The sequence below is a fragment of the Ammospiza nelsoni genome, chromosome 2 (assembly GCF_027579445.1).
Source record: "Ammospiza nelsoni isolate bAmmNel1 chromosome 2, bAmmNel1.pri, whole genome shotgun sequence".
Taxonomy (NCBI): domain Eukaryota; kingdom Metazoa; phylum Chordata; class Aves; order Passeriformes; family Passerellidae; genus Ammospiza; species Ammospiza nelsoni.
Window position 1 is genome coordinate 118,547,845 of NC_080634.1, and position 27,885 is coordinate 118,575,729.

Here is a 27,885-nt window from a genome sequence, read left to right on the forward strand (position 1 = left end):
GCATTATTAATCCTCATCAAAGCAAGCTCATCAAAGTTTGTGTGAGGTTTTTTTTTTCCTTATTATCTTTTTTTAAGAATTTGTGATAGATGGTGGGCAGTTGTTACTCTAACAAGTTCAGATTAATGCAAATGCAGGCACTGCTAATTTAGAGTTGCTGTGGAGCTGTACTGATGTGTTGTGTTTGTGTTTGAGGCACTTTTTGGTGCTCCAAGAAACAATTCTGGATCAGCAGGGAGCAGCTTCCCTCTCTCACTGTTGGCCAGGAGCACCCCAGCTCTAGATTATTTTTTAAATTTTTGTTTTTGGTCTCTTATTTTATCCCTATGAAACTTTACAAAAATTCTTTATCTTCTACTCCATTTTTCACACTTCCTCAGGAAAAGGAGGTTTTTCCAAAGCCCTCAGCGCAGCATTGCCCCCTCCCTGCTCTGCAAGCAGGCTGGGTTTGAAATCTGTGGATTAGATTTTCTCCTTAAATTGTTTTATCCTCCTGTCGAAAAAACCCAAACAATTCCCAGACAGTGACTCGTGCTGACTAATCCAGTCTGGGAGACTTCGAGGTGTCCCTGTAACCTAAAACCAGCAAACAAGCTTCCTAATTCAGGAGCTAGACATTCCAATGGGGACCTGGAGCTTCTGGCCTTTTATTTTCCTTCTCCTCAGGGTTAAACACGCTTTTATCTGAGCTGTGCCTCCCTCCCCCGGCAGGCAGGACTTGGGATGAGCTGGAATTTGGACATTCCTTTCCTGCCTACACTTCAAAGTGCTGCTCCACAGGGCATCCCTGTGGCAGAGTTATTGGGAGTGCTCCAAAAGGGAAAACAGGGAGCAGAGATGGGGCTGTGCCAGGAGAATATGGGGTGCAGAGTTATTGGGAGTGCTCCAAAAGGGAAAACAGGGAGCAGAGATGGGGCTGTGCCAGGAGAATATGGGGTGCAGAGTTATTGGGAGTGCTCCTCAAGGGGAAAACAGGGAGCAGAGGTGGGGCTGTGCCAGGAGAATGTGGGGTACAGAGTTATTGGGAGTGCTCCACAAGGGAAAACAGGTGGGGCTGTGCCAGGAGAATATGGGGTGCAGAGTTATTGGGAATGCTCCACAAGAGAAAACAGGGAGCAGAGGTGGGGCTGTGCCAGAGAATATGGGGTACAGAGTTATTGGGAGTGCTCCAAAAGGGAAAACAGGTGGGGCTGTGCCAGGAGAATATGGGGTGCAGAGTTATTGGGAGTGCTCCACAAGGGGAAAACAGGTGGGGCTGTGCCAGGAGAACAGGGGGTGCCTGTGGTGCCTTGGGAAGGCTGACCCAGAGCAGAGGCTGACCCAGGGCAGAGTTACAGAATAAATTCTGTATTTATTTACAGAATAAAGCAGGGATTTATTCACAGCATCTCCTCCATGGATGCACCTTGGGCAGCACCAGAGCCCAGCCAGGGCTGCACCCAGGATGAACCAAAATGGCCCCAAAATGCACGGCCGGGCACGGGCTCTGTCCCTGGGATCAGTTCTGGTTTGTTGGATTAGGCCCTTTCCTGACCCACAGATGGGGCAACTGAGAGGGTTTTAAAAACTTTTATTCTATTTCCAGTCTCATGTGAAGGGTGAGACAATACAGATGTTATAATTCACAATCAGAAGCTAATTATTTCCTAATTACAATGCACTAGAAGTGTTTCTGGGCCTGTCAGCTTTTGCCACACCTTGCTGTAAATGCCTTAAAACCAAACATCTAAAATTACCCTTCATGGGTCCCACAATTCACCTTTCACAGTTCTATTTCCCCAAGCTGTCCAGTCTTTTTTACAAAACCATCCTTTGAAACTTGTTTCCAGCTCCATTTCTCTCTCAGCAATGTCTGTCCCGTTCCAGGGCATTTCTCAGTCAGCATTTCTTGTCTCAAGGTTTGCACACAGATGCACAAACTGTGTGAGCCTCCTGTCAAACTTGAAAAATTCTCTACAAATTCATTTTCCACATTTGCACCTTGCAGTTCATTGTCCCATTCCAGCTTTAGCCCTGCAGTCCCACCCTGCTTGTTTTTCTCTCTGCAGCCCACGGGGTTTGTGCTCCTGGGCTGAGATTTGGATAATTTTTCCTTGGTGTCCAGCTAGAGAAGGAATTGTTTTGTCTCCCTGCTCTGTGCACAGAGCTCACCACCCCATAATATGAAGCTTAGAAATACAGACTAAAGCAGCACAGAATCTGAAAATATAAAAGCTCAAACCTGAGGCATCACGTGGAGTAATAATTGAGATATTCCCAAATTATCCCACAGCCCTGGAAGAAACTCAGTGTTGCAAAAAGATGTGGGGACAGGGAAAAATCCTATTTTTGGCCCTTTTACAGAGCTGGGCTGAGTCAGGTTTTAGTCATGTCTGGAAGGCACAGGGCCATTACAGTGGCAGCAGTGACAGGTTTCTGAGCTCGGGAGGTTGTGAACAGGCTCTGTCTGGGAGCAGATAATGCAGTTTATTGTCTGCTCTGTGGCCACACACGCTGAGCCAGGCAGCAGCATTCCAGGGAAAGGGATCCCACTCCTGCCCCACAGCCCAGGACGGTCCTGGAGCCACTGGGAAGGGGAGCAGCTGTGTGCACCCAAGGGAACACAGCCGGTTATTGGTCCAGAAAATCCCTGAGGGGCTGGACACACACCTGATTTATTGACCCAGAAAATCCCTCTGGGACTGGACACACACCTGATTTATTTATCCAGAAAATCCCTGTGGGATTGGACACACACCTGATTTATTGACCCAGAAAATCCCTGTGGAGGTGGACACACAGCTGGGTTATTGATCCAGAAAATCCCTCTGGGACTGGACACACACCTGATTTATTGACCCAGAAAATCCCTCTTGGACTGGACACACAGCTGGGTTATTGATCCAGAAAATCCCTGTGGAGGTGGACACACAGCTGGGTTATTGATCCAGAAAATCCCTCTGGGACTGGACACACAGCTGGGTTATTGATCCAAAAAATCCCTATGGAGGTGGACACACAGCTGGGTTATTTTTCCAGGACATCCCTGTGGGGCTGGACACTCACCTGGGTCAGTTTTCCAGGACTCCTGTGTGGAGCTGGACGGTGCCTTGAAGGCTGATGGTGCTGAATGAGCCCTCGCAGGCAGGCCGGGTGTGGGAGGCTCTGTAATTACAGCTCATTAAAAGCTGGGTGTGAAGTGCCACAAGAAGTCAACAACGTTTGCATTCACCCTTGGCAGCCCCTCCTCTCACCACCTGCAGCCTCCAGCCTTGATCTTCATCACCTTCCCTGCCCTTTCCTCCTCCTCCTCCCCCCTCTCACAGGGAGGAGGGGTTGAGCTGGACGTTCCCAGTTGTCCAAACTGGTGTGCTGGGGTCACCTCTGGTCCCAAGGGCTGCCCTGGCTTCCCGTGGGCTGTGAGCTCCCTGTTTTCCTGGGCAGGGAGGAAGGCAGAGGGCAGGAGAGGGAACTGCTCCTGCTGCCTCCCCTCAGCCAGCATCCAGCAGTGCCACTGCTCTGGAGTGGCACAACCACGCTGGAAACTGGGGAATTTGGGCATAGGAGGGATTCTCCTCAGTCCAGCTGCCTGGCAAGGAGGAGGACATGGCCTTTCCACAAGGACAGGGAGTGGGATCCATGGATCTGTTCGGGGTGGGATCCATGGATCTGCTCAGAGTGGGATCTATGGATCTGCTCAGAGTGGGATCCATGGATTTGCTAGTGGGGTTCCATGGGTCTGCTCAGAGTGGGATCCATGGATCTGCTCAGAGTGGGATCCATGGATCTGCTCAATGTGGGATTTGTGGATCTGCTGAGAGTGGGATCCATGGATTTGCTAGTGGGGTTCCATGGGTCTGCTCAGAGTGGGATCCATGGATCTGCTCAGAGTGGGATCCATGGATCTGCTCAATGTGGGATTTGTGGATCTGCTGAGAGTGGGATCCATGGAGCTGCTCAGAGTTGGATCCATGGATCTGCTCAGAGGGGGATCCATGGATCAGCTCAGAGGGGGATCCATGGATCAGCTCAGAGTGGGATCCATGGAGCTGCTCAGAGTGGGATCCATGGATCTGCTCAGAGTGGGATCCATGGATCAGCTCAGAGTTGGATCCATGGATCAGCTCAGAGTGGGATTTGTGAATCTGCTCAGAGTTGGATCCATGGATCTGCCTTCCCTTCCTCTCCACAACCAGAGCTCTGCTGCTCTGTTCTCTACAAAATCTCTCAATTCCAGCAGCCTGCTCTGATCAAAAGAGCAGAAAGCTCTTTTGAGCAGCCTTCAAAACCCAGCAGCAAATATTCCTGCTGAGATGCCCTTGGCTGTCATATTTTTGGGTTTGTTTTGACTATTGCTATTTGTGGCTTCTTTTCCTGCGTGTCAAAACCAGTGACAAAATAAAACACGTGCTCTGCCTCCCGTGCACCTCGAGGGAAAGGCTCTTGGGTTTCACGGGGTCAGGGCAGGAATCTGCAGGGGAGGCTCTTCAAAATACAAATGCAGTATTTTAGGGTCATGCTGGAAAGAAATGTGAGGGCCCACGCTGAGCAGGAAAAACAAAATCCACATCATAGATGGGGGTCCCGAATTTCTACCTCTAAAGAGGCACCTGGGATCCAGTCACTGTTTTCTCTCAGTGTTTTTGCCTTAATTTTAAATAGACAATGTGGATTATGGTTTGAGAGATGGGGGTTGCTCTAGAGCTGGCAGGAGAAAAATGCACCTTTGATACTTTGCTTTGTAGCTGGTTTTTCACTTCACTGAGAGGAGCAGCTGAAAAACAGTCATTGTATATATTAAAAAATATATAAATTATATTAAAATATATAAATTTTATATATATATATATATATAAATAATATAGATAACATATATAACAACCTGGTTTGGAAGGTGTCCCTGCCCACAGCAGGGGACTTAGAACTGGGTGATCTTTAATGTCCCTTGCAATCCCAAACCATTCTGTGACTCCCTGATTATTGTGGAGAAGGATATTACTGAAAACTTCTTTGATATCATGCCATATGTTGTGCAGGGCCAATATTAGAAGGTATTTTGGCTATATTTACAGATGCCTGGATACAGAGTCTTTAAAAATGAACTTTCAATATATTTTGCTGATTTTGAAAGCTTGGTACACCCATGGTAATGTTTCATTACCACTTTTGTTTCATTATTTATTTAAAGAGAAAAAAGCACAAATCTTTTAAGTAACATGACCTTAAAATCTGTTTTGGTGCTCCTCAAGGAAGCGTCAAACCATCAGCAGTGGAAAAGATCCAATCCAAGAAGGAAAAGATGAAGAAAAATGAGAGCTGTGGATGAATCTGAAATACTGAAATTTAATTGAGAAGCCAGGGATAAAATGCAGTTATTGGACTTGTATAGATGCAAAATCTCATTTCATGGAATCCTGCAATGCTTTGGATTGGGAGGGACCTCAGAGCCCACCCAGTGCCAGCCCTGCCATGGCAGGGACACCTCCCACTGTGCCAGTGCCCAGCCTGGCCTTGGGCACTGCCAGGGATGGGGAATCCACAACCTCTCTGTAAAGTTTCCCTCCTGGTTTGGTGTCCTGTTGGATTTCAGGCCTTTCACCAGCTTAATCCACAGCAGGAAAATACTATTTTGAGAAAAAAAGAAAGAATTTTAAAAGAATTAAAAGTAAGGAAAACTAATTTTGATGTTGTGAGTGCCACGTGCTCAGCACCCTCCTCCTGATGGCTCCTTTTTCCCCGAGATGTTTTTTTTCCTCCCAGATAAAAAAAATGCACCAGGCCCACGTGCATACTTGTCAAACATTTTATTTGTCATTCACACTAATTATAATATTGAATTTACAGAGGAAACTGTGGTACAAAGAAAGAAATAAAGAAGGAAAAGAAAGAAAAGGAAGAAAAGTGTTCATTAGAACTACTGCAGCAGTCCAGCTGCCCTGGGTAGTTGTAATGAATTCTCCTGTGGTGCTGGACACAGCCATCCCTGTGGACAGCAAGAATTTACCCTGGGGTGCTCTCTAGAGATTCCTGGAGTGGGGGAAAAATAAAACCTACTCTATTCTCTTTTCCTATCTGGTTCCAAAAATCAGCAGCCACCCCCTGCCCTCCCTCCCTCCCTCCCCAGGAAGAAAAGTCCCTGGTAATCAATCCCTCTGAAAAATCCCCAAGCTGATGGTTTCCCCTTCAGGAAAAGTTCAGTGTGAAAGGGAAAATGTTTTGTAAACATGGCCAGAAAATGCTGAATAAATTCCCTTTGGTGCCACTCTGGTGGGGCTGTGTCCCCCCTCAGCCTCACCACCTCACACTGAAATTTTGGTTTTAAAAAGAGCCGGGATTGTCCAACCCCAAATACCACAAATAACCCACAGATTTTTTTTTTTTTTGCACGTTTGTTTCTCCCCTACCACAAAAAAGTGAAGGATGTTGGATAGAGACCATGCTATAACTGTTTACAAAAGTGAATAAAATGTAGTTCCTCTTGAAGCCTAAAAATAACTAATTTGGAAAAGAAATAAGTCTCACTACAGTATTTCAGCAAACACAAAGGTAAGTTCATTAAAAACACAGAAAAAAAAAAACAAAAACCAGAAAAATGCAGAGTAATTACAAGCACTAAATATTTTGGCTAGGAAGCTTTGGAAATCTATTTACAGACATAAATACAAGTAACTGTGGGGATGCAACCCTGGAAGGACAAGGAGAAAAAAGCCCAGTGGTTGGGACTGACCCAGTGAGGAGAACAAAAACCCAACGGGAAATGGAACAAGGCAGGAAAACAGGGCAGAGATTTGCTCTGAGGACAGAAAACGGATCCACTCCTCCCTGAATTTCAGCCACAGCCACGGAAAAGGGCACCCAGGAAGCAGCAGCGAATGTCTGAAGAGCTCAGGAAATTGGGGATGTTTTGGCAAAGGCTGTTTGGAGGAGAGGATTTCTCTCCATTCCCGGTGGAGAATTTGTACAAATCAAACCCTTCCCAGCAGGGATGCTCTCTGCACCCTCTTCTCCCTGCATTACAGCTCCTCTCAATGCCCTGGGAGCCAGCAGGAACTCTTAAATGACTTTAAATGTTGTTGGAGAGGGAAATATTTGTCCTCAGAGCCAGCAAAATTTATGTTGAAGATGTTTGAGCTGTGTCTTGTGAAAGGAGCACCCAAGCTGAGAGTAAGGACAGCCAGGAGCTGAATTTTGGGAGGGTGAGGTACCTAAAGCACTCTGCTTACTGCAGCTCCAGAGCAGAAGCACAAGAATTCTAATTTTCTGATTCCATACAGCACCCAGGATGACAAAATTTTATAAATGTATATATTATAGCCATATAAAAATAGATATTTTTGCACTCTAATTTGGAGATGGGCATGGGGGAAATGTTTTATCCAAATATCTTTTTTTCTGCCTGCTATGTGCTCTTAAAATATAAGAGGAAAGACATGAGAGCATTTTCACAGCCTTGAAAAACTTTGCCATCCTTAGTGATGGCTACAAAACCAAATATTTGAGTAAAGTGTGGTTTCTGGTGAGTGAATACACTGAAACCCACAGTGATTAATTAAACAGATTAATTGCCAGGGATAACGAACTTGGCTTTTCCTTTCCTTTGCAGTGCTGGACATATCCAGAGAGGTTGGACTCCAAAATTTGGTTGCTGGCAATAAAAACATGGGAAACACTGAGAAATTCCAGAAAAGTGTCAGTAAGGACACAGGGAAAAGTGGTGGTGGCCAGTTCTGCATTTCCTCATCCTGTTCACACCAGGGAGAGCCAAATTCTCACCTTTAGCATGAGTGGAGACAAAGGAGAGGCACAGACATAAGAAATGTTTGATTTAGGGTCTCAGAGTTGCCAGCTCCCTGTTCCTGTGAATCCCTGGTTTTTGAGCTTCCAGGGTGGGTGGGTTTCAGTCCTGGGGGCTGAAAGGGCTGGGGCAGAAAGGAGGTTGTGGTGTCCCACAGGCCTGGCAATGTGGTGACCACAACAACCTCACCTTGGTGGCCACAACAACCTCACCTTGGTGGCCACATTGAGCTCACCTTGGTGGCCACATTGAGCTCACCTTGGTGGCCACAACAACCTCACCTTGGTGACCACATTGAGCTCACCTTGGTGGCCACATTGAGCTCACCTTGGTGGCCACAACAACCTCACCTTGGTGGCCACAACAACCTCACCTTGGTGACCACATTGAGCTCACCTTGGTGACCACATTGAGCTCACCTTGGTGGCCACATTGGGCTCACCTTGGTGGCCACATTGAGCTCACCTTGGTGGCCACAACAACCTCACCTTGGTGGCCACAACAACCTCACCTTGGTGGCCACATTGAGCTCACCTTGGTGGCCACATTGGGCTCACCTTGGTGGCCACACTGAGCTCACCTTGGTGGCCACATTGGGCTCACCTTGGTGGCCACATTGGGCTCACCTTGGTGACCACATTGAGCTCACCTTGGTGGCCACATTGGGCTCACCTTGGTGGCCACACTAACCTCACTTCTACCACTGGGCTGAACTCATGGAATCATCAAATCATGGAATGGTTTGGGTTGGAAGGGACCTTAAAGCCACCCAGCGCCACCCCTGCCATGGCAGGGACACCTCCCACTGTCCCAGGTGCTCCAAGCCCCAGTGTCCAACCTGGCCTTGGGCACTGCCAGGGATGGAGAAGCCACAACCTCTCTGGGCACTCTGTGACAGGGCCTCAAAAATTTCACAGGAATTAATTTATTCCACATATCCCATCTAACCCTGCCCTCCTTCATCTTAGTACCATCCCCCTCCTCCTGTCACTCCCTGCTTTTGTTAAAATTCCCTCTCCAGGTCACCTGGCCCTTCCTGGCTCCTCCAAGCTCCTCTCCTCTCCCTCCCTGCTGTGTTTCACTCCCAGCTCTGTGAACTTTGGTGGTCCAGTCACAAGGCAGATGTGAGAGCTGTAATCAATTACCATTTTAATTGAGAGCTGTAAGAAATTAGGGTTTGAATTGCACAGAATGTGCCGAATGGATTCTGCAACAGAGCTACTGCTCAGTGCTGGGGGACTTTTTTTTAGGGTACTGAAGAGGTGAGAGTCCAACTATAGAAATGCTACAGCTGTGGGGGTCTCTGTATTTCTGTATTCAGCAGGGTTTCCAAACTTTCAATATTTATTTCTGATAAAATTTGGATGTTTTCTGTCTTTTTTTCAGAGCAAACTCTGGAAATAGAAAGGATATTTCATTAAAAGCACAAGACCATGTTTTTAACAGAAACATTCTGGGCTTTTGCTGAGATCTCTTGAAACACTCCCTATTTTCTGCACAAAAACAACCTCATGGACAGTGAAAATTCTTCGATTCTTTTCAGTACCAAAGTGCTACTGCATCCAACTCAAACAAAGAAGCAAAATCATATATATATATAAAAAAAGAGAAAACTTGAAAAACAAATGGTTTTAAATAAGTCCAGCTGTTTTGCTGCCTGCAGCCAAGGATCTTTTTAATTTGAATCCTTTTAACTTTTTTTTTTTTTTTAAACATCAAACACTGATCTGAAGTCCTGCTTTCAAATACTCTCTTGAGTTGACCTGCAATTGTTTCTCTGGTTTGAGAGGTACATTAAATAATAATCAGCTCATTTGGGACTCACACGTGTCAACATCAGCAGTTTGGAGTTCAGGAGTAGTACAAGAGCTGCATTCAGAGCAAACCCTCAATAAAATAGTGCCAAAAACGTTACAGTGACATCTGATATGTTTGTGCTGGGGCGATGGGCGGCCGTGACGGCTCCTGAACCTGCTCCTAGTAAAACCCTTGTAGATTTACTACAGGGCACAACATTGGCTACACCAGCTTTAAATACCCCTGCTCTTCTCCCAGAAGATGCAAATGGGAGGGTTGTCCTGGCCCTGGCTTTTCTGGAGCTTTCCAGGAAGGGACGTGTTTGCCAGCAGAGCGGAACGTGGCTTTCGTGCCGCACAGAAATCCTGGCAGCAAATCTCACCCCGATTCCATCAGAGCCAGGACTTCCCCCTTGCCCTGGGAATCCCAGAACCAGGGAATGCTTTGGCTTGGGAGGGATCTTAAAGCTCATCCACCAAAATTGCCATGGACAGGGACCCCTTCCACTGTCCCAGAGTGCTCCAACCTGGCCTTGGACACTGCCAGGATCCAGGGGCGGCCACGGCTGCTCTGGGAATTCTATTCCAGGGCCTCCTACCCTGCCAGGGAACAATTCCTAATTCCCAGTTCCCATCCAGCCCTGCCCTCTGGCACTGGGAGCCATTCCCTGTGTCCTGGCCCTGCAGTGGGCAGGTATTTAATTAGGGAATATTGAATTTGCCTTAGGAAGTATCTATGTCCTGATTCTTGATCCTGAGGGTCACCACTGGTGACAAAGGAGGAGGAGGGAGAGATGACTCCACCACTTGGAAAGGGACAGAAATTCCCAGGGATTTTGGTGCCTTCCAGCAGGAACTGGACACCTCAATGCCTTCGAGGACCTAAGCTGAGTAAAATGAGAGCAAGGTAATTGTAAACAATATTTTTAGGGAATTCAGAGGTCACTTTTGCCCATCGTTATTCCAGCGTTTTTCAATGTGAGAAATTTGACTTTGGCTGCTACCAAAAAAAGGCAATTGCTGATATTTTTTTTAATATAGGCATATTTAAATAATAATAGTATCAACAAATAAGAAAAATCTAAATATCAGGCATAAATATCAATCAACTCATCAAAGAAATACAGTAGTTGAAAATGACCCAAGGCTGTAGCCATTGTGTTAAAAAAAAAAAGTCCAAGAGATAAAAAGTTAAATTAACTAATTGAAAAAGGGGCTGATTCTTTCAGTTGACAAAGCAAGAAAGAAGCAAGCATGATTAAAACAAAAAAAGAGCAAAATCTTTTTTTTTTTTGCAATTTATAAGGTGCCAAGAGAAATAAAACAAATCAGATGCAAAGCAGGATGAGCTGCATCCTAAAAAAAGAAAACAAAACAAAACCAAAAAACACCAAAAAACCTAAACCCAAAACAAAATAAAACAAACAAAAAAAAAAACAGCAATAAAAAACCTCCATATTCTTTGGAATATACAAACAAAACAAAGAAAAGAAAGAATGAAGTCCAACATATAAAACCTCTCATTCACAGCATTGCGAAAACAGAAGCGTTCACAGTTTCCCTCTGGGAATCTTCCTATACGTCCTTACACTTAAGATGTCCCTAAGATGCAGTAAACTCACTAAGATTTATCTTTGTTTTTTGGATTTTTTTTTTAAGGTTTTAAGTCTTAAAAATAGAAGTGAACCAAAATTCTCTTTTAGGGCTGTGGAGACCTTCAAGCCCAGGCACGTTGGGAAGCCACAGGCCTGGAATCAGGCTGGATACCCTTCTATCCACCCTCGCTACCTCTGCACCACCAACTGGGGCCTCCTCCTTCCCAGGAGCTCGTTCTCCTGCCGGGAATCCTTTGCCAGGGCCTGGCAACGAGAGCCACCACCCCTGGGAGCGCTGACTTCCCAAGGGTTTGCTCCTGAAACTCGTGGATGAACGCGGCAGGGCCCGCGGGGAAGTTTCTGGGATCCCTCCGGGCGCCGGGCAACGGGAAGCGCGTGAAGTCCTGACCCTCGAGCTCCTTCCTGACCTCCTCATCCTCAGTAGGGCCTCCACACGGCCTCCTCCAGCCTGGCCGTGCTGGCCATGTTGGTGGGCGAGTTGCTGTGGCTGCCTTCGGCCTCCACCACGTCGCTCTGGTTGGGCAGGCTGGGGTTGAGCAGCGCGGAGCCCGTGGAGGCGTTGGTGCAGGGCGGGTGGATGCGCGGCGGCGAGCGCTCCCCACCCGAGATCATGGAGAACTGGTAGGAGCCGGCCGAGGTGCCGTAGTACAGGTGGTACGAGGGGGAGCCGGTCTGGAAGGGGCCGCCCTGGGCCTGCGAGGAGCCGGGGTAGGGCGGCGGGAGGTACGTGTGGTACCTGGAGGCCGTGGACATGGCCGACATGCCGATGCCGATGGCGGAGCTGACGGGCGTGGGCGTGTAGGTGAAGGCGCCCGGGTAGTGCATGCGCGGGTCGGAGATGGACGGCAGCGCCGGGAAGGAGCGCTCGATGCCCACCCGGGGGTCGCTGAACGCCGTCAGCTCGGACGCTCCTGGGCAAGGGAACGGAGGGAGAGGAATGTTATGGGATCGCCAGAATGAATGAGGAAAGGAGGAACCTCGGAGATCATCCAGGCCCAGCTGTGCCCTGTGCCCAGCTTGTTGAACTGAGTGCCATGTCCAGGCCTTGGGCACCGCTAGGGATGGGCACTGCCAAGGCCTGAGCACCCTTTCCATAGGCAAATTCCTGCTGCTGTCCAAGCTGGGCCTGCCCTGGCCCAGCCTGAGGCTGTCTGAAGCTACGTCAAGGAAGGTATAGGTTGGATATTAGGAAAAAAATTTCACCGAAAGAATAATAAAGTACTGGAATGCTCTTCCCAGGGAGGTGGTAGAATCACCATCTCTGGATGTGTTTAAAAGACTGAACATGGAACTTGGTGCTGTAGTCTACTTGAGGTGTTTGGGCATAGCTTGGACTGGATGATCTTAGAGGTCTCTTCCAACCTCATTATTCTGTGATTCTGTGTTTCTTCCTCTGCTCCTGTCCCTGTTCCCTGGAGCAGAGCCCGACCCCCCCGGCTGTGCCCTCCTGGCAGGGACTTGTGCAGAGCCACAAGGGCCCCTGAGCCTCCTTTGCTCCAGCCTCAGCCCCTTCCAGCTCCTCAGGGATTCTGCAGCCCCTTCCAGCTCCTCAGGGATTCTGCAGCCCCTTCCAGCCCCTCAGCCCCTCCTGGGGCTCCAGCCCCTTCCCAGCTCCTTACAGAATCCCTGGAAGGGCTGGCACAGCCCTGCCAGCCCATGCAGTGCCATCTGTGCCCCATGGGCACCTTGTGCCCAGCCCAGAGCACTCAGTGCCACCTCCAGGGCACACCTGCAGGGATGGGCACTGCAAAGCTCCCTGGGCAGCCCCTGCCAAGGCCTGAGCTCCCTTTCCATGGGCAAATTGCTCCTGGGGTCCAAGCTGAGCTTCCTCTGGCACAGCTCCTTTCCTCTCACTCTTTCCACAGGAGAGTCAAATCCTGCTCTGCTTTCTCTGACATCCATGGAATTATGTCCAGTCCCATCCTCTCTTTCCATGCCCAGATTAAACAAGAGCAGCAGATCCTCTTTAGGAAGGATCCTCATCGTGACTCAGGTGAATGGAAGGTCTCATCTCCAGAGCTGGCAGCTCTGCCTCGTTAAGATAACAACAATAATTACGGAAAAAAATTATTTCCAGAAGAAAGACAACTTCTCCCAGCAGCCAAGGCGTGGAGTCTGCAGCCGAGGAGCCGTGTGCTGAAGGAAATACTCCTGAGGAGGAGCAGAGGGAAAACAAAGCTCTTGGCGCTCCCCAGATTCCAAGCTGGAGCAGACGGAGTCTGGGATTCTTGGAGCAGACACACTCCAGAGCCAAGCTCTGAAAGCTCAGCAGGACACATCAGCCTGCCTTGAGGAGCCTGAATTTCTCAGAAGAGCTCTGAACTTGCTCTTTGCTTCCTTCAGAATTTACCATCCTTTGTTTTCCCCTGGAAAATTAATGGGAACCCATTTCGTTCCCCTAAACCCCATCACCTTTAGGTCTAACGTGGGCAAACAAAGGATGGAATGGAGCAGCAGGAGCTCTGCAGGAGGCAAGGGGAAGGTGGCATCTGCCAAATTTTAAATGCTGCTTCCACACCTCAAGAAACTTCCTAAAACTGTCTGGATACATTGTTCATCAGAGGAGGGTTCCTTCTGCCCTGGCAAAAGGCAGAGTAATGACATTTTATGTCAAGATGGTTCAAATATCTCCCACATTGTTGTTTTTCCTTGGAGACACCACGTCTTCAGTTGGGAGGGCCTAAAATCCTCCTCAGATTTGCTCTTTGCTCTGCCAAAGAGAAGATTTTTGTCAAGTGTGGGTGACAGAAAAGGTTGTGACGGATTCTCCCAGGAATGCTGAATGACATTTAATGTAAGGAATTAGAACAGGAAAAGAAGGAGGCTGATGTGGGAACAAAACCTTTCCAGGTTTCTTCACAAGGCATGGAGAAACTCTGCCAGCTCCAAGGAAAATCCCTGTGGCCGTGGGCAGAAAAAGCAGCTCTGTGGAGAAGGACCTGGTGGAAAACTAAGGGGAATTCTAAATTATTTTTTTTTAAATTTTTGATTTCTAATTCTGTATAAATAAAGAATGAGAAATTTTACAGGCTTTAAAAAAAAAGAAATGGCTTTTTCTGAAAAGTTTTCTGTGTTTTCAGTCCTCTTTACAATGCACTTATCACCCAGACCTAGCAAATAATTTAGATTTGGTGTGAGGCTTTCAAAGCAAGCTCTACAGGACAGCAGCAGAGCAGGCTGGAGCACGTTCAAGTGGTTCCCTCTGATCTCAGGAGAAACCCTGAGTCTTCAAACGAGAGCAAGATGTGGAGTTAAAGGAGGGACTTTTGCAAAAGCTGTATGCAAATTAGAATGATACGGCTCTCACTCATTTCTAGAAAATTCCTGCTGCTGCACGCACAGACTGCTTCAAGATGTGCAGGTCAGGGTGGGATTGGGGTGGAATTCACTCCCGTTTTCCTGGTGGCTTCTAAAGCTCTGCAGGACGATTTGATGGACATGGGTGTGACTGTGTTCCCAGGGGTTTTCAGGATGACAGAGAGATGAGAATGTTGACCCCACGATCAGAAGTCTTGATTTATTGTTTTATGATATATATATTACATTATAACTATACTAAAAAGAAATGGGAAGAAAAGTTCTCAGAAGGGTAGCTAAGCTAAGAATAGAATAGAAAGAATGATAACTAAGCAGCTCTCCCTGACTCTGTCCGAGATAGCTCAGTCTTTGATTGGCCATTAATTTTAAACATCCAACACGGGCCAATCACAGGTGGACCTGTTGCATTCCACAGCAGCAGATAACAATTGTTTACATTTGTTGCTGAAACTTCTCAGAAAAGATTTTAATGAAAAGAGGTCTGCAACACATGGGAAACAAGAAAATCCAGTGCAACATCTAAAATGTCCAACGCCACCATCCTGCAGCAAATGTCCACCCAAAACCTGCCGTGCTCTGCTCTGGATTTAGGGGGAGGGAAGGAAACAGAGCTGCAAGATCTTGGAGTACCTTGGAATGCCATCCATTCCTTGGCAATCTGAATAGCTTTAATCACTCCCTACACCTTCAAAGTGTTGCTTTTCCTCCTTTTCCTTCTTTTTTGACAGTGCTCTGTTGGGCTCCCAACCCCAGGAGCAACCCTGGGATGGTGGGAAGGGTCCCTGTCCCTGGCAGGGAACGGGATGGGCTTTAAGATTCCTCCCACCCCAAACCCCAAATCCCATTTTGGGATTCAGGTTGGACACCAGATGGAATTTCCTCCTGGAAAGGTGCTCAGGCCTTGGGAAGAGCTGCCCAGGGAGGGGCTGGAGGTGGCACTCGGTGCTCTGGGCTGGGGACAAGGTGGGGACGGGGCACAGCTGGGATTTGATGACCTTTGAGATCTTTCCCAGCCCAGTCTGGGATTGGTTTATCACAACACAGCTCATTTGTGGAAATTCTCTGTTTATTAAAATTCTCCGTTTCTCTGCTCTTCCCACAAATCCCCCAGACCCTCGGAACGAGCTTTGCCAGACAGCCCCTGAAGGGCTGGGGCAGCACCTGGGCCACCAGTTTGTCACCAGGGAAGTGTCCCTTGGCTTGGGGGCAGCAGGGATGGGGACAGGGACACCAGTTTGCCACCAGGGAAGGTCCCCTTGGTGTGGAGAACCCAGGCTTGGGGACAGGGCCACCCGTTTGCCAATGGGGAACTGTCCCTTTGTCATGGAAGGCCCCAGGGTGGGGACAGGGTCACAAATTTGCCACCAGGAAAGGTCCCCTTGGTGTGGAGAACCTAGGGGTGGGGACCAGGGCCACCAGTTTTCCACCAGGGAAGGTTCTCTTGGCTTAGGGGCAGCCAGGATGGGGACAGGCCACCCGTTTGCCACTGGGGAACTGTCCCTTTGTCATGGAAAGTCCCAGGGTGGGGACAGGGTCACAAATTTGCCATCAGGGAAGGTTCCCTTGGCATGGAGAGCCCAGGGGTGGGGACAAAGCCACAAGTTTGCCACTGGAGAATGTCCCTTTGTCATGGAAGGCACAAGGGTGGAGACAGGGCCACCAGTTTGTCACCAGGGAAGCATTCCCTTGGCTTGGGGGCAGCAGGGGTGGGGACAGGGCCACCAGTTTGTCACCAGGGAAGTGTCCCTTTCTCATGGAGAGCCCAAGGGTTGGGGACAGGGCCACCAATTTGCCACCAGGGAAGGTTCCCTTGGCATGGAGAGTCCAGGGGTTGGGACAGCAGATTGTCACCAGGGAAGGTCCCCTTGGCATGGAGAGTCCAGGGGTTGGGACAGCAGATTGTCACCAGGGAAGGTCCCCTTGGCATGGAGAGTCCAGGGGTTGGGACAGCAGTTTGTCACCAGGGAAGCACTCCCTTGGCTTGGGGGCAGCAGTGTGGGCACAGGGCCAGCATTTTTCCCCCGGGGAGTGTCCCTGTGTCCCTGTGTCCCTGTGTCCCTGTGTCCCGGGGCTGGTCCTTACCCGAGAGGCGGCTGGAGAGCTCGGCCGTGAGCGAGGTGATGCCGCCGGCCCGGCCAGGTGAGATGGGCGTGGCCGGGTGCACGGCGGGCGTGGCCATGGAGCCCAGGTACTGGTAGGACTGGTCATAGGACCAGGGCGGCGAGGGCTGCACCTGCCGGGAGTCTGCAAGCACAAACACACCCATGAGTGCTTCTATAACATTATTTTATTTTATTTTATTTTATTTTATTTTATTTTATTTTATTTTATTTTATTTTATTTTATTTTATTTTATTTTATTTTATTTTATTTTATTTTATTTCCTTTTTCCTTTTTCCTTTCCTTTTTCCTTTTTCCTTTCCTTTTTCCTTTTTCCTTTCCTTTTTCCTTTTTCCTTTCCTTTTTCCTTTTTCCTTTCCTTTTTCCTTTTTCCTTTCCTTTTTCCTTTTTCCTTTCCTTTTTCCTTTTTCCTTTTTCCTTTCCTTTTTCCTTTTTCCTTTCCTTTTTCCTTTTTTCCTTTCCTTTTTCCTTTTTCCTTTCCTTTCCTTTCCTTTCCTTTCCTTTCCTTTCCTTTCCTTTCCTTTCCTTTCCTTTCCTTTCCTTTCCTTTCCTTTCCTTTCCTTTCCTTTCCTTTCCTTCCCTTCCCTTCCCTTCCCTTCCCTTCCCTTCCCTTCCCTTCCCTTCCCTTCCCTTCCCTTCCCTTCCCTTCCCTTCCCTTCCCTTCCCTTCCCTTCCCTTCCCTTCCCTTCCCTTCCCTTCCCTTCCCTTCCCTTCCCTTCCCTTCCCTTCCCTTCCCTTCCCTTCCCTTCCCTTCCCTTCATTTCATTATTTTATCATTTTATCTTTTTATTATTATTTCAATATTTAAAATATTTAATTCAACATTAAATTTATTTAAATTTATTCAATATTTAATTATTTTAAATGTTATTATTTTTATTATTTTATTTTATCTTGTTTTATTTTATTATTTCATTTCATTTCATGTCAATTTTTTTTTTCCTTGTGAAGTCTTTTTCGCTGTTTCCCATTAATAACAGGCAGGAAAAATTATACACAAAATTACACACAGAATCACTGGGTTGGAACAGACCTTTAAGGTCACCGAGTCCAACCCACGCCCCAACACCAGAGAAGAAGAAAAGGAAAAGCAGATTAAAATTTCCAAGGGGAAAACTCCTCCTCAGTCTTTGGGGCTGTGTGTCCACAGCTCTTTTAGCCAAAAATTGTCATGCAGGGCATCAAGGAGAGCTCAGATCCCACCCAGTGCCACCCCTGCCATGGCAGGGCCACCTCCCACTGTCCCCAGTGCCCAGCCTGGCCTTGGGCACTGCCAGGGATGCAGGGGTGGAATTCCATGCCAGCCCTGCCAGGGAACAATTCCTCATTGCCAGGATCCCACCCAGCCCTGCCCTCTGGCACTGGGACCATTCCCCCCCTTGTCACTGCAGTTCCTGGGGGACACAGACTCCACAAAGCCACCAAGGGATTCTTTTCTGCCCACAGGTACCCTTGGGATGAGGTTTGGAATCAGAGGAGCCCAAAAAGGAGTTGGTCCAAATCAGTTGCCTCAACTCTTCCCTGCTTGTTTCATTTTGCAGGTGAAGCTGAGATTTTGAAAGATCTCATTTTTGCATAAATGAAAGGAATCAAACAGTTTCCTCTCCCCTCTACCCACCCAAATTCCCCCTCCTATTTTTAGTAAAATCTTTTCTATTTTCTTCAGCTTTAAGAGCATCTTCCTGCAGCTCCTTTAAGACAATTGCCTTTGTTGAAAGAAAACCAAATGCTGGATGATCTGCATGCAGATAAAACTGATACCAGCAAGGAAGGGAAATTTCCCAAGTCTGAGATGAAGACTTTGATCTCCCATCAGAAAGCCCATCTGGAAAATATTCTTTTGTTGTTCTTTAAGGAGATGAGTTTTACATTTTGTTTGTTCCATCTGTTTACAAGGCAGGATTTATCCAAAACACCCAGCTTCTCAAAAGCCACTGCTGAAGCTGCAGATTGAAGTTGGATTTTTCTGCTGAGTAACAAGTTCAAATTCAGATATTATTAATATTTAATTTTTTTTTTCAGGCAGCCATCCTTCAAAAAAAAAATCAGTTGTCTCATGTTGGTAAAAAAAGCAACATCCAGCTGCATCAAATGGGCTTTAGGAGGAACAAGAAGAGCACAAAAGCTGTTGTGTTCTGGATTGCAGCATCACCTGGTTGTTAATTTATAGTCAGAGTTGATTCAGGAGCACAGGGAGGGACAGGAGGGAATCCAAGCTCCGGGGGTGGCATTAACACAAACCACCCAAAGCATCCCCAGAGTGAGCCAGGCCTGGGGTGACACTGCAGCTTGGGGCTCTGCAATGGGGCTCATGCAGCCGCAGCTCCTGAATTTCAGCAGGCACTCCATGGATTTCAGGATCTCTCCCAAGTGCTGGACTCCCAGGAGCAGAATTCCAATAGGGAATCCCAGGCAGGACATGGAAAGTGCTTTGCACAGCCCAGGAGCCCTGGCTGTGCTCTGCCACGGGTCCCCCTGTCAGCTCCTTTTCGAGGGCTCTGCTCAGCTGCACCCCAGAATCCCAGAGTTCCAGAGTTCCAGAATCCTGGAATCCCAGAACACCACAGTTCCAGAATCCTGGAATCTCAGAATCCTGGAATCTCAGAATCCCAAATACCAGAATTCCAGAATCCAGGGAATCTCAGAATCCTGGGATCCCAGAATTCCAGAATCCCTGAAACCTGGAGTCTCAGAATCCCTGAATTCTGGAATTCTAGAATCCTGGAATCTTGGAATCCCAGAATTCCAGAATCATGGAATCCCAGAATTTCAGAATCCCAGAATTTCAGAATCCCACAATCTTAGAAGCCCAGAATTCCAGAACCCCGGAATCCTGGAAGCCGAGAATCTCAGAATCCCAGAATCCTGGAATCCCAGAATTCTGGACTCTCAGAATCCCAGTATTCCGGAATCCTGGAATCTCAGAATCCCAGAATTGCACAATCCCAGAATCTTGGATTCTCAGACTCTGTGTACCCCAGAATCCCCAAAATCCAGAATCCCAGAATTCCACAACCCCAGTACCCCAGAGTCCCAGAATCCCATGGACACCAGGAAGGAGGTGCAGGACAAGACGGAGGAAGCAGGATCTTGTCACACATTTACAGAACACTGCGAGAAGAGTGGATTGAAACCTGGTTTCTTTCTTTCAGTGCCACTGAAATGAGCACCCCAGGGTGGGTGAGGTTGGAGGGACCCTGGGGTCACCGGGGCCACCTCTGCGTCACCCCAGAGCCCAGGGATTGTGGGATTATATTCTGGAATGTTCCAGGAGGAGCCCCCAGAGCCCCTCTCTGGGCTCTGCTCAGGGCTGGGCACTGCCCAGGGCAGAAGTTGTGCCTCGTGTGAGGGGAATTGCTGGGCTCAGGCCCTGCCCGTGGCTCTGGGGCCATTGCTGGGCCTGGAGCAGAGCCTGGGCCTGCTCTGAGCTCTGCACACAGGGACAGACACAGGGACAGACACAGGGACAGCCAGGGACAGACACAGGGACAGACACGGGGGCAGCCAGGGACAGACACAGGGACAGACACAGGGACAGACACAGGGACAGACAGAATTCCCAGAATTCACAGAATCCCTGGGCTGGAAGAGACCTCCAAGACCATCGAGTCCAGCCCAGCCCCAACTGAGCCCTGGCCCCCAGTGCCACATCCAGGCTTTGTTAAACACACCCAGGCACGGGGACTCCACCACCTCCCCGGGCAGCCATTCCAGAACCTTCTCACCCTTGCTGCAAAAACCTTTTCCCTGCTCTCCAGCCTGTATTTCCCCTGGTGCAGCTCGAGGCTGTGTGCTCTGGGTGTGTCAGTGCTGCTGCAGCAAGAGCCCAGCCCCAGGTGAGCACAGGCACCTTTCAGGAGCTGTGCAGAGTGATGGGGGCAGCCCTGAGTCTCCTTTTCTGCAGGCTGAGCACCCCCAGCTCCCTCAGGGCTTCCTCACAGGGTTTGTGTTCCCTCTCCAGCCTCGTTGTCCCCTCTGGATATGCTCAGTGTCCCAAGGCCCTTCCCAAACTGAGGGGCCAGAGCTGGGCACAGACTCCAGGTGTGCCCTCAGCAGTGCCCAGAGCAGGGACAGAATGAGCTCCCTGCTCCTGGGACAGCCAGGGACAGACACAGGGACAGACACAGGGACAGCCAGGGACAGCCACAGGGACAGACACAGGGACAGACACAGGGACAGACACAGGGACAGCCAGGGACAGCCACAGGGACAGACACAGGGACAGACACAGGGACAGACACAGGGACAGCCACAGGGACAGACACAGGGACAGACACAGGGACAGACACAGGGACAGCCAGGGACAGACACAGGGACAGACACAGGGACACCAGGGACAGACACAGGGACAGACACAGGGACAGACACAGGGACAGACACAGGGACAGGCAGGCCCAGGCAGGGCTCAGCCCCTCTCTCTCCCTGGGGCTCCTCTCCAGGCTGAGCAGCCCCAGCTCCCTCAGCCTTTCCTGGGCACGGAGCTGCTCCAGGCCCTTGCTCAGCTCCAGGATCTCCTGGCCCTGCTGTGCTGAGGAGCAGTGCACAAAAGCTGCATCTTGACTAAAAATCAAATCAGGAACCGAAATCTATGTGAGAATGTCCACAAAAATCCTGGAAGTCCCTGCCCCATCCATTTCCTGTTACCTTCACCTCTGGGGTTCCTAAAGCAATGCCAGCAGCCCCAGAGACCCCCTTTATTAATCTCCTCATCCCATTAAGTCTCTCTTAAGTGAAGGTTCAAGCAACCAATCAATTTTCTGTCTTGGTACCTGCATTCCCAATCCCTGAACTCGCTCTTAAAGATTCCCTTTTTGCCATCAGCCTGGTTAAGGGCCTGCACTCTACTGAGGGATGGAAATACAGTGAATTATAGATGTACACACATGAAAGCAGGTTGTGCTGATAACCTCAGGCACCACCCTCCCAGTTCTTTTTAATAAAAAGTGGAGAAAAGCATCCCTGGAATTGCATTTTTATGGCCCAATTTCAGTACCAAGAGGCAAACCCAGCTCCCAGCACAGTTTTCATTTCCAGCTGCTGGATCAAGGGCCTCAAACAATATTTTATTTTGAGGATATCTGCTTTCCTTCAGTTTTCAGGTTTCCCAAAATTAAACTGGAATGGGTTGGAATTGAACCCATAAAAAAAGCAACAAAGTCTTTCCTGCTTTCCAAATAAAGAGGGCTCAGGAGCTGGTAGCTTGGCATGGGGAACTGAAGTGGTTGAAGTTAATCTGGTGAAAATCTGCTGCAAATAAACGGGAGTTGCTTCCCAACTGGGAATATCTGTGAAGAGATTTCCAGGCAGAGCTACTTCAACACAAATAACCCGAAGAGTTTTGGGTCCGCACAGTTTTCAAGCCAAACAGGATCCCCCAAATCACTGAAAAGCAGCTCAAACCAACACAAAACAAGGGAAGCTGCTGCCCAGTCCTCCTACTAGCGATTGCTTTCCATTTCTGCTTTTGATGGTGTGAGAAAACGCATTTCAAACATGCAAACAGTTATTAATGGCAGGCAGCCCCTGCAGGGCCAGAATTATGGTGCAATAATTCACACCTCCCCACAATCACGAGCTCTCCGGTCCCCTTCCCTCCGCCTCACACCCCATTAAGCACCGACTATTGAACCATCATCTTTCGTGTCTCGTCTTGTTTTATTGCCCCGAAATCGCCGCGTTCTGCGGGCGGGCGCTCAGCAGCTGTAATTAACAGCTGTAATTAACCCGTGCAGATGTTGCGCAACCTTTAACGATTTAACCAAGCGCGCTCCGGGGGGAGGGACTGGGGTGAAAAAAAACTACCGAGGAGAGCGGGGCTCCCCTTGGCGGGGTGCTCGGGCTGCTTTCCCGGCTGTTTCCCGGTTGTTTCCCAGCTGTTTCCCCAGATGTTTCCCCAGATGTTCTCTGGCCCAGCTGTGCCCGCGGGTGCAGTTACGCGCTGTGGCCGCTGGGTGGCGCTGGCGCTCCGGGCAGCGCCGGCCCCGCGGAGCCCCCGGACCCTCCTGAGCCCCCCAAAAACCCAAAACCCCCTGACCTCCCCCGGACCCCCTTGAGCCCCCCCAAAGCCCCCCCCGGACCCCCCTGAACCTACCAAAAACCCCCTGAAGCCTCTGAGCCCCCCTGAGTCCCCCAAAATCCCCCTGAGCTCCCCTGGACCCCCCGGATCCCTCTGAACCCCCCAAAACCCCTTTGAGCTCCCCAAAACCCCCTGAGCTCCCCTGGACACCCCTAAGCCCTCCAAAACCCCCCTAAACCCCCAGGACCCCCTGAGTTCCCGGACACCCTCAGAACCCCCTGAACCCGTGAGCTCCCCTGGACCCCCCTGAGCTCCTCCTGAGCCCTCCCCGGACCCCCCTGAGCTCCCGTGGACCCTCCTGAGCCCCCCCAGACCCTTCTGAGCCACCTGAGCTCCCTCGGACCCTCCTGAGTCCCCCCTGAGACCCTCCAGATCCTCCGGAACCCCTCCGGACTCCCCTGAGCTCCCTCAACCCCCCCTAAACCCTCCCCCCCGAGCCCCTCCTGAGCTTCAGACCCCCCTGAACCCCCCAAACCCCTGAGCTGCAGCTCCCCCGAGCCGTCACAGCGCTCTGGGAACGGCTCCTGTTTGTCCCCAACTGGGAATTGGCCAAAAACGCATCCCTGCTGCTCAGGGCACTGTGGGGGTCCCAGAGAGGGAGGCAGAGGAGCGGGCACGCAGTGATGGAATATCTGAGTGGTAATGAACCCCCAGGGACCCCCAGTGCCAGCCCAGAGCCCACCAAGCCCAGCCTGGGCATCCCTGGCAGCTCCTGGAGCTGTGGCAGCCTCGGGGCCGTGCCCATTCCCTGGGCAGTGCCAGCACCCTCTGGGCAAGAGCCTTGCCCTGAAACCCAACCTAAATCCCTGCAGGCCCAGCCCCAGCCAGGATCCTGTGCCAGGGCAGGGATCAGAGCTGCTCCTCTCAGGAGCTGCAGTCCCACTGAGTCTCCCCTCCCTCAGTATCCTTTCCCCCAGCTGGACATTCCAAACCCTCTCAGCCTCTCCAGGACGGCCCTTCCCCATCCTCCCAGCCCCACACCCAGACCTGGAGCCATCCCTGCTCAGCAGGCCCTGCCTGGGCAAGGGGGACAGACAAACACCTGCCAGGGACAGGAGCCTTTCCTGGGTGTGACACAGAGCAGAGTTTGGCTCCAAAGCTGTTCCTGACAGCCCAGGACAGAATGCAGAGTAACCTGATCCACTGAATGGTGTCGTGCTCAGGGCAGGGGGTGCAAAGAGGGGATTTAAGGTCCCTTCCATCCCAAACCATTCTGGGATTGTGAGAAATTCCTTCACACCTCAAGATGAAGGGTGAAGGCCTCTGCCAAAAGCACAGCGAAGCTCCTGAGCTCTCACAGGACACTGGAAAACTGCCCCAAAGCACAGAGGATGTAGAAATCAGTGGGACATAGAAACAGGAAGTCCTGGGACGGTAATTCCACATGATTCTGTTTTGGAGGGGGCACAATGCAAGGCACAGCTCATGGAATCCCATAATCCCAGCCTGGATTGGGTTGGGAAGGACCTTAAAGTGCCACCCCTGCCATGGCAGGGACACCTCCCCCTGTCCCAGGCTGCTCCAGCCCCAGTGTCCAACCTGGCCTTGGGCACTGCCAGGGATCCAGGGGCAGCCGCACCTTCTCTTGGAAAAATGAAAGGATCCCTCCAAAAACGCTGTTATCCTGCCAGCCCTAGGAAGCCATAAATCAGCAATTTTCAGTGGGTGATTCATAAAGCCCAGGTCAGATTTTTCCTTGAGGCCACAGCAAAAACCCCCTCCCTATTTCAGTATAACAAACAAACCAACCACACCACGCTGGCTAAAGGGAAACCTCCACAAGATCTTTATATCCTGACCAGAAAATGCCTCGTTAAAAGCTCCAAACCCAAAGCAGGTGACAGATCCTGGAGCACTGTGGGCTGCCCGGACGTGAGGATGTGGCTGAGCCCTGCTGTGATTCTGCATTGCAGGGAGAGCTCCGTGTGTCCCCGTGTCAAAAACAGGTGAGAAACTGTTGTAAAATAGCTGATAGATTGTTAAGCATGTACTGTTAGTTTGGTTATTATATTGTAAAAGGGGTTAAAAGGGTGGTTATAAGAAATCAGGTACTCAAGGTACCATCACACACCTCAGTAAAGCGCACCACAGCCAGCCTGGACAGAGCTGCAATGGCCAATCAATTAAATCACCTTAAACCTTCATGCAAATGAAGGATCCAAGCAGAAACCAATCCAGAGGGACAAAAAGCAGGATAAAAAGGAGCTTCTGAGCCAGGGAAGGTGTGCAGATCCATCTGGGACACCACTACAGGCCTTGCAGCATCCTCGAGGGAACGCTCCTGCTCGGCCTGGACCTCCTGACTTCAGACCTTTCTTTTTATTGTAATAAATGCTGAAATAATTTCAGTACAGGGAGCCTGCTCTCGTTTTTAACATGTACTGTTAGTTTAGTTACTGTAAAAGGGGTTAAAAGGGTAGTTATGAGAAATAAGGTACTCAACATACAATAACACACCTCAGTAAAGTCCACCACGAGCCAGCCTGGACAGAGCTGTAATGGCCAATCAAGGCCTAAAACCTTCATCCAAATGAAGGATCCAAAAAGAAACCAATCCAGAGGGACAAAAACAGGACAAAAAGGGACTTCTGACCCAGGGAAGCTGTGCTGCTCTATCGGGGCCATCACTGCAGGCCTTGCAGCATCCTCGAGGGAACGCTCCTGCTCGGCCTGGGCCCCTTGGCTTTGGGTCTTTCTTTTATTGGAATAAACGCTGAAATCACTCTTGCACCAGGAGCCTGCTCTCGTTTTTAACATCTACTGTTATTTTGGTTACTGTAAAAGGGCAGTAATAAGGTACTCAAGATACCATCACACACCTCAGTAAAGGGCACCAGGAGCCAGCCTGGACAGAGCTGTAATCAAGGCCTAAAACTTTCATGCAAATGAAGGATCCAAGCAGAAACCAATCCAGAGGGACAAAAACAGGATAAAAAAGGGGATTCTGACCACTGAATCTGTGGGGTTCCCCTGGACCCTCGGGACCATCACTACAGGCCTTGCAGCATCCTGGACGGAACGCTCCTGCTCAGCCCATGAGTCCCCTGCTTTGGGCCTTTTATTGCAATAAACGCTGAAATCACTTCAGTACCGGGAGCCTGCTCTCGTTTTTGTCACCCGCAGGTCACACACTGCTGCTGCTGCTGCTGCTGCTGCTGCTGCTGCTGCTCCCAGCCCGGATCCCGGCGGGATCCCGCGGGCCCGGCAGCTGCGGAAAGCAGCAGGGGCAGCGTGGGAGTCAGGCTGTGCAGGGGCAGGCACACCTCGGAACGGGTCTGACTGCTGCCTTCATCCCCCTCTCACTGCCGCCTTCATCCCCCTCTCACTGCCGCCTTCATCTTCCTCTCACTGCCGCCTTCATCCCCCTCTCGCTGCCGCCTTCATCCCCCTATCACTGCCGCCTTCATCCCCCTCTCACTGCCGCCTTCATCCCCCTCTCACTGCCGCTTTCATCCCCCTCTCATTCCTGCCTTCATCCTCCTCTCACTGCCGCTTTCATCCCCCTCTCACTGCCGCCTTCATCTTCCTCTCACTGCCGCCTTCATCCCCCTCTCGCTGCCACCTTCATCCCCCTCTCACTGCCGCCTTCATCTTCCTCTCGCTGCCGCCTTCATCCCCCTCTCACTGCCGCCTTCATCTTCCTCTCACTGCCGCCTTCATCCCCCTCTCGCTGCCACCTTCATCCCCCTCTCACTGCCGCCTTCATCCCCCTCTCACTGCTGCCTTCATCCCCCTCTCACTGCCGCCTTCATCTTCCTCTCGCTGCCGCCTTCATCCCCCTCTCACTGCCGCCTTCATCTTCCTCTCGCTGCCGCCTTCATCCCCCTCCCATTCCTGCCTTCATCCTCCTCTCACTGCCACTTCATCCTCCTCTCATTCTCTCTCACTGCCACTTCATCCTGCTCTCATTCCCGCCTTCATCCTCCTCTCACTGCCGCCTTCATCCCCCTCTCATTCCTGCCTTCATCCTCCTCTCATTCCCACCTTCATCCTCCTCTCACTGCTGCTTTCATCCCCCTCTCATCCCCTCATTCTCTCCCTCATTGTCTCTCATTCCCCCCTCCCTCCCTGCCTCCCAGACCCCCCCTGCCCTCTCCCCCTGCGGTTCCCTGCCCCAGCCCCCTCCTCCAGGTGATTTCTGCCCAGCCAGCACGGGCAGAGGCGGCGCGGGCAGCCCCGAGCGCTGAACCCTTCATCATCATCATCATCATCATCATCATCATCATCATCATCATCATCATCATCATCACCCTCTATTTCCGTCCCATAAATCCCCCGCCCCATCCCGGCACGGCCACAGCGGTTGCGAAAGCGCCGCTGCCGCCGCTGCCAGGCTTTCCTCTCGGCAGCTGCACAAATTTCTGTCCCTCGCTCGCAGCAAAGCCCGAAAGCGGCTCCGCAGATCCGGCCTGGAGCGGGCACGGGCTGGGTGGGAGCTGGGAACAGCCCGGGGGTGCCACCCTGGGGGCACACGGGAGAAGAGCCGGCTCCTGAACTGCCCTAAAGGCTTTTCTGGGGACGGCATTTGTCCCCCTTTCCCGGCTCTTTCCCTGTCTAATAAATAGAATAAAATATAAAATATAAATGAAATATAAAAAATATAATGTATATTATACATATTATATATATAATATATAAAATATAGATAAATTATATATATTATATATATAATAGTAAAATATATAAAATATAAATATGTACATCTAATTTGCATTACATTTGCTAATCTTCCCAAAGGGAAACTTTTTTTTTTTGTGGTGTCACTTTGCCTTCTTCCCTCGGAGTGTGAGGCAAGGAACGCTCTTGACTGGGCTTGTTCATTCACAGAGGTGTCTTGCCCAATCGAGGAAATGACCTGTGAGCACAGAAATACTCCGTGTACTTTTGAGCTCGGCAGAAAGATGCCAAAAGCTGCCTTAAAAAAAAAAAAAAAATCCAGTTTGGCCTTTCCTCCTCCCCTGCTTTTGCCATCACCTCGCTCCTGTCTCTGCCTCTCTTCCCGCTCCTTTCCCTGCCCCAGCAGCTCCAGGTGGAGCAGGGGGAAGCACAAAAAACCCGGGAAATGATGCGGAATGACTCGGAGCTCCTCTCCCTCAGAAGCCAGGCATCCAAAATGAGTCAGTCGCCCTCTCGCCGCCTCCCTGGGGACGCAGCAAATCCCAGCGCGGCGAGCGAGGTGTGGCA

The 27,885-nt window shown here is 50.1% G+C and overlaps 1 protein-coding gene across 1 annotated transcript in view; it reads right to left on the reverse strand.

Moving 5' to 3' along the window:
- Positions 1–9,462: 9,462 nt before the first annotated feature.
- RUNX1 (RUNX family transcription factor 1) overlaps positions 9,463–27,885 on the reverse strand; it is a 204,719-nt gene continuing 186,296 nt past the window's right edge. Inside the window, exons 7-8 of the mRNA XM_059466285.1 lie at positions 16,587–16,748; positions 9,463–12,097 (exon numbers count right to left, since the gene is read on the reverse strand). Of these exons, the coding sequence (XP_059322268.1) occupies positions 11,604–12,097; positions 16,587–16,748 (656 nt within the window). The 3' untranslated portion in view covers positions 9,463–11,603. The remainder of the gene's footprint in view (positions 12,098–16,586; positions 16,749–27,885) is intronic.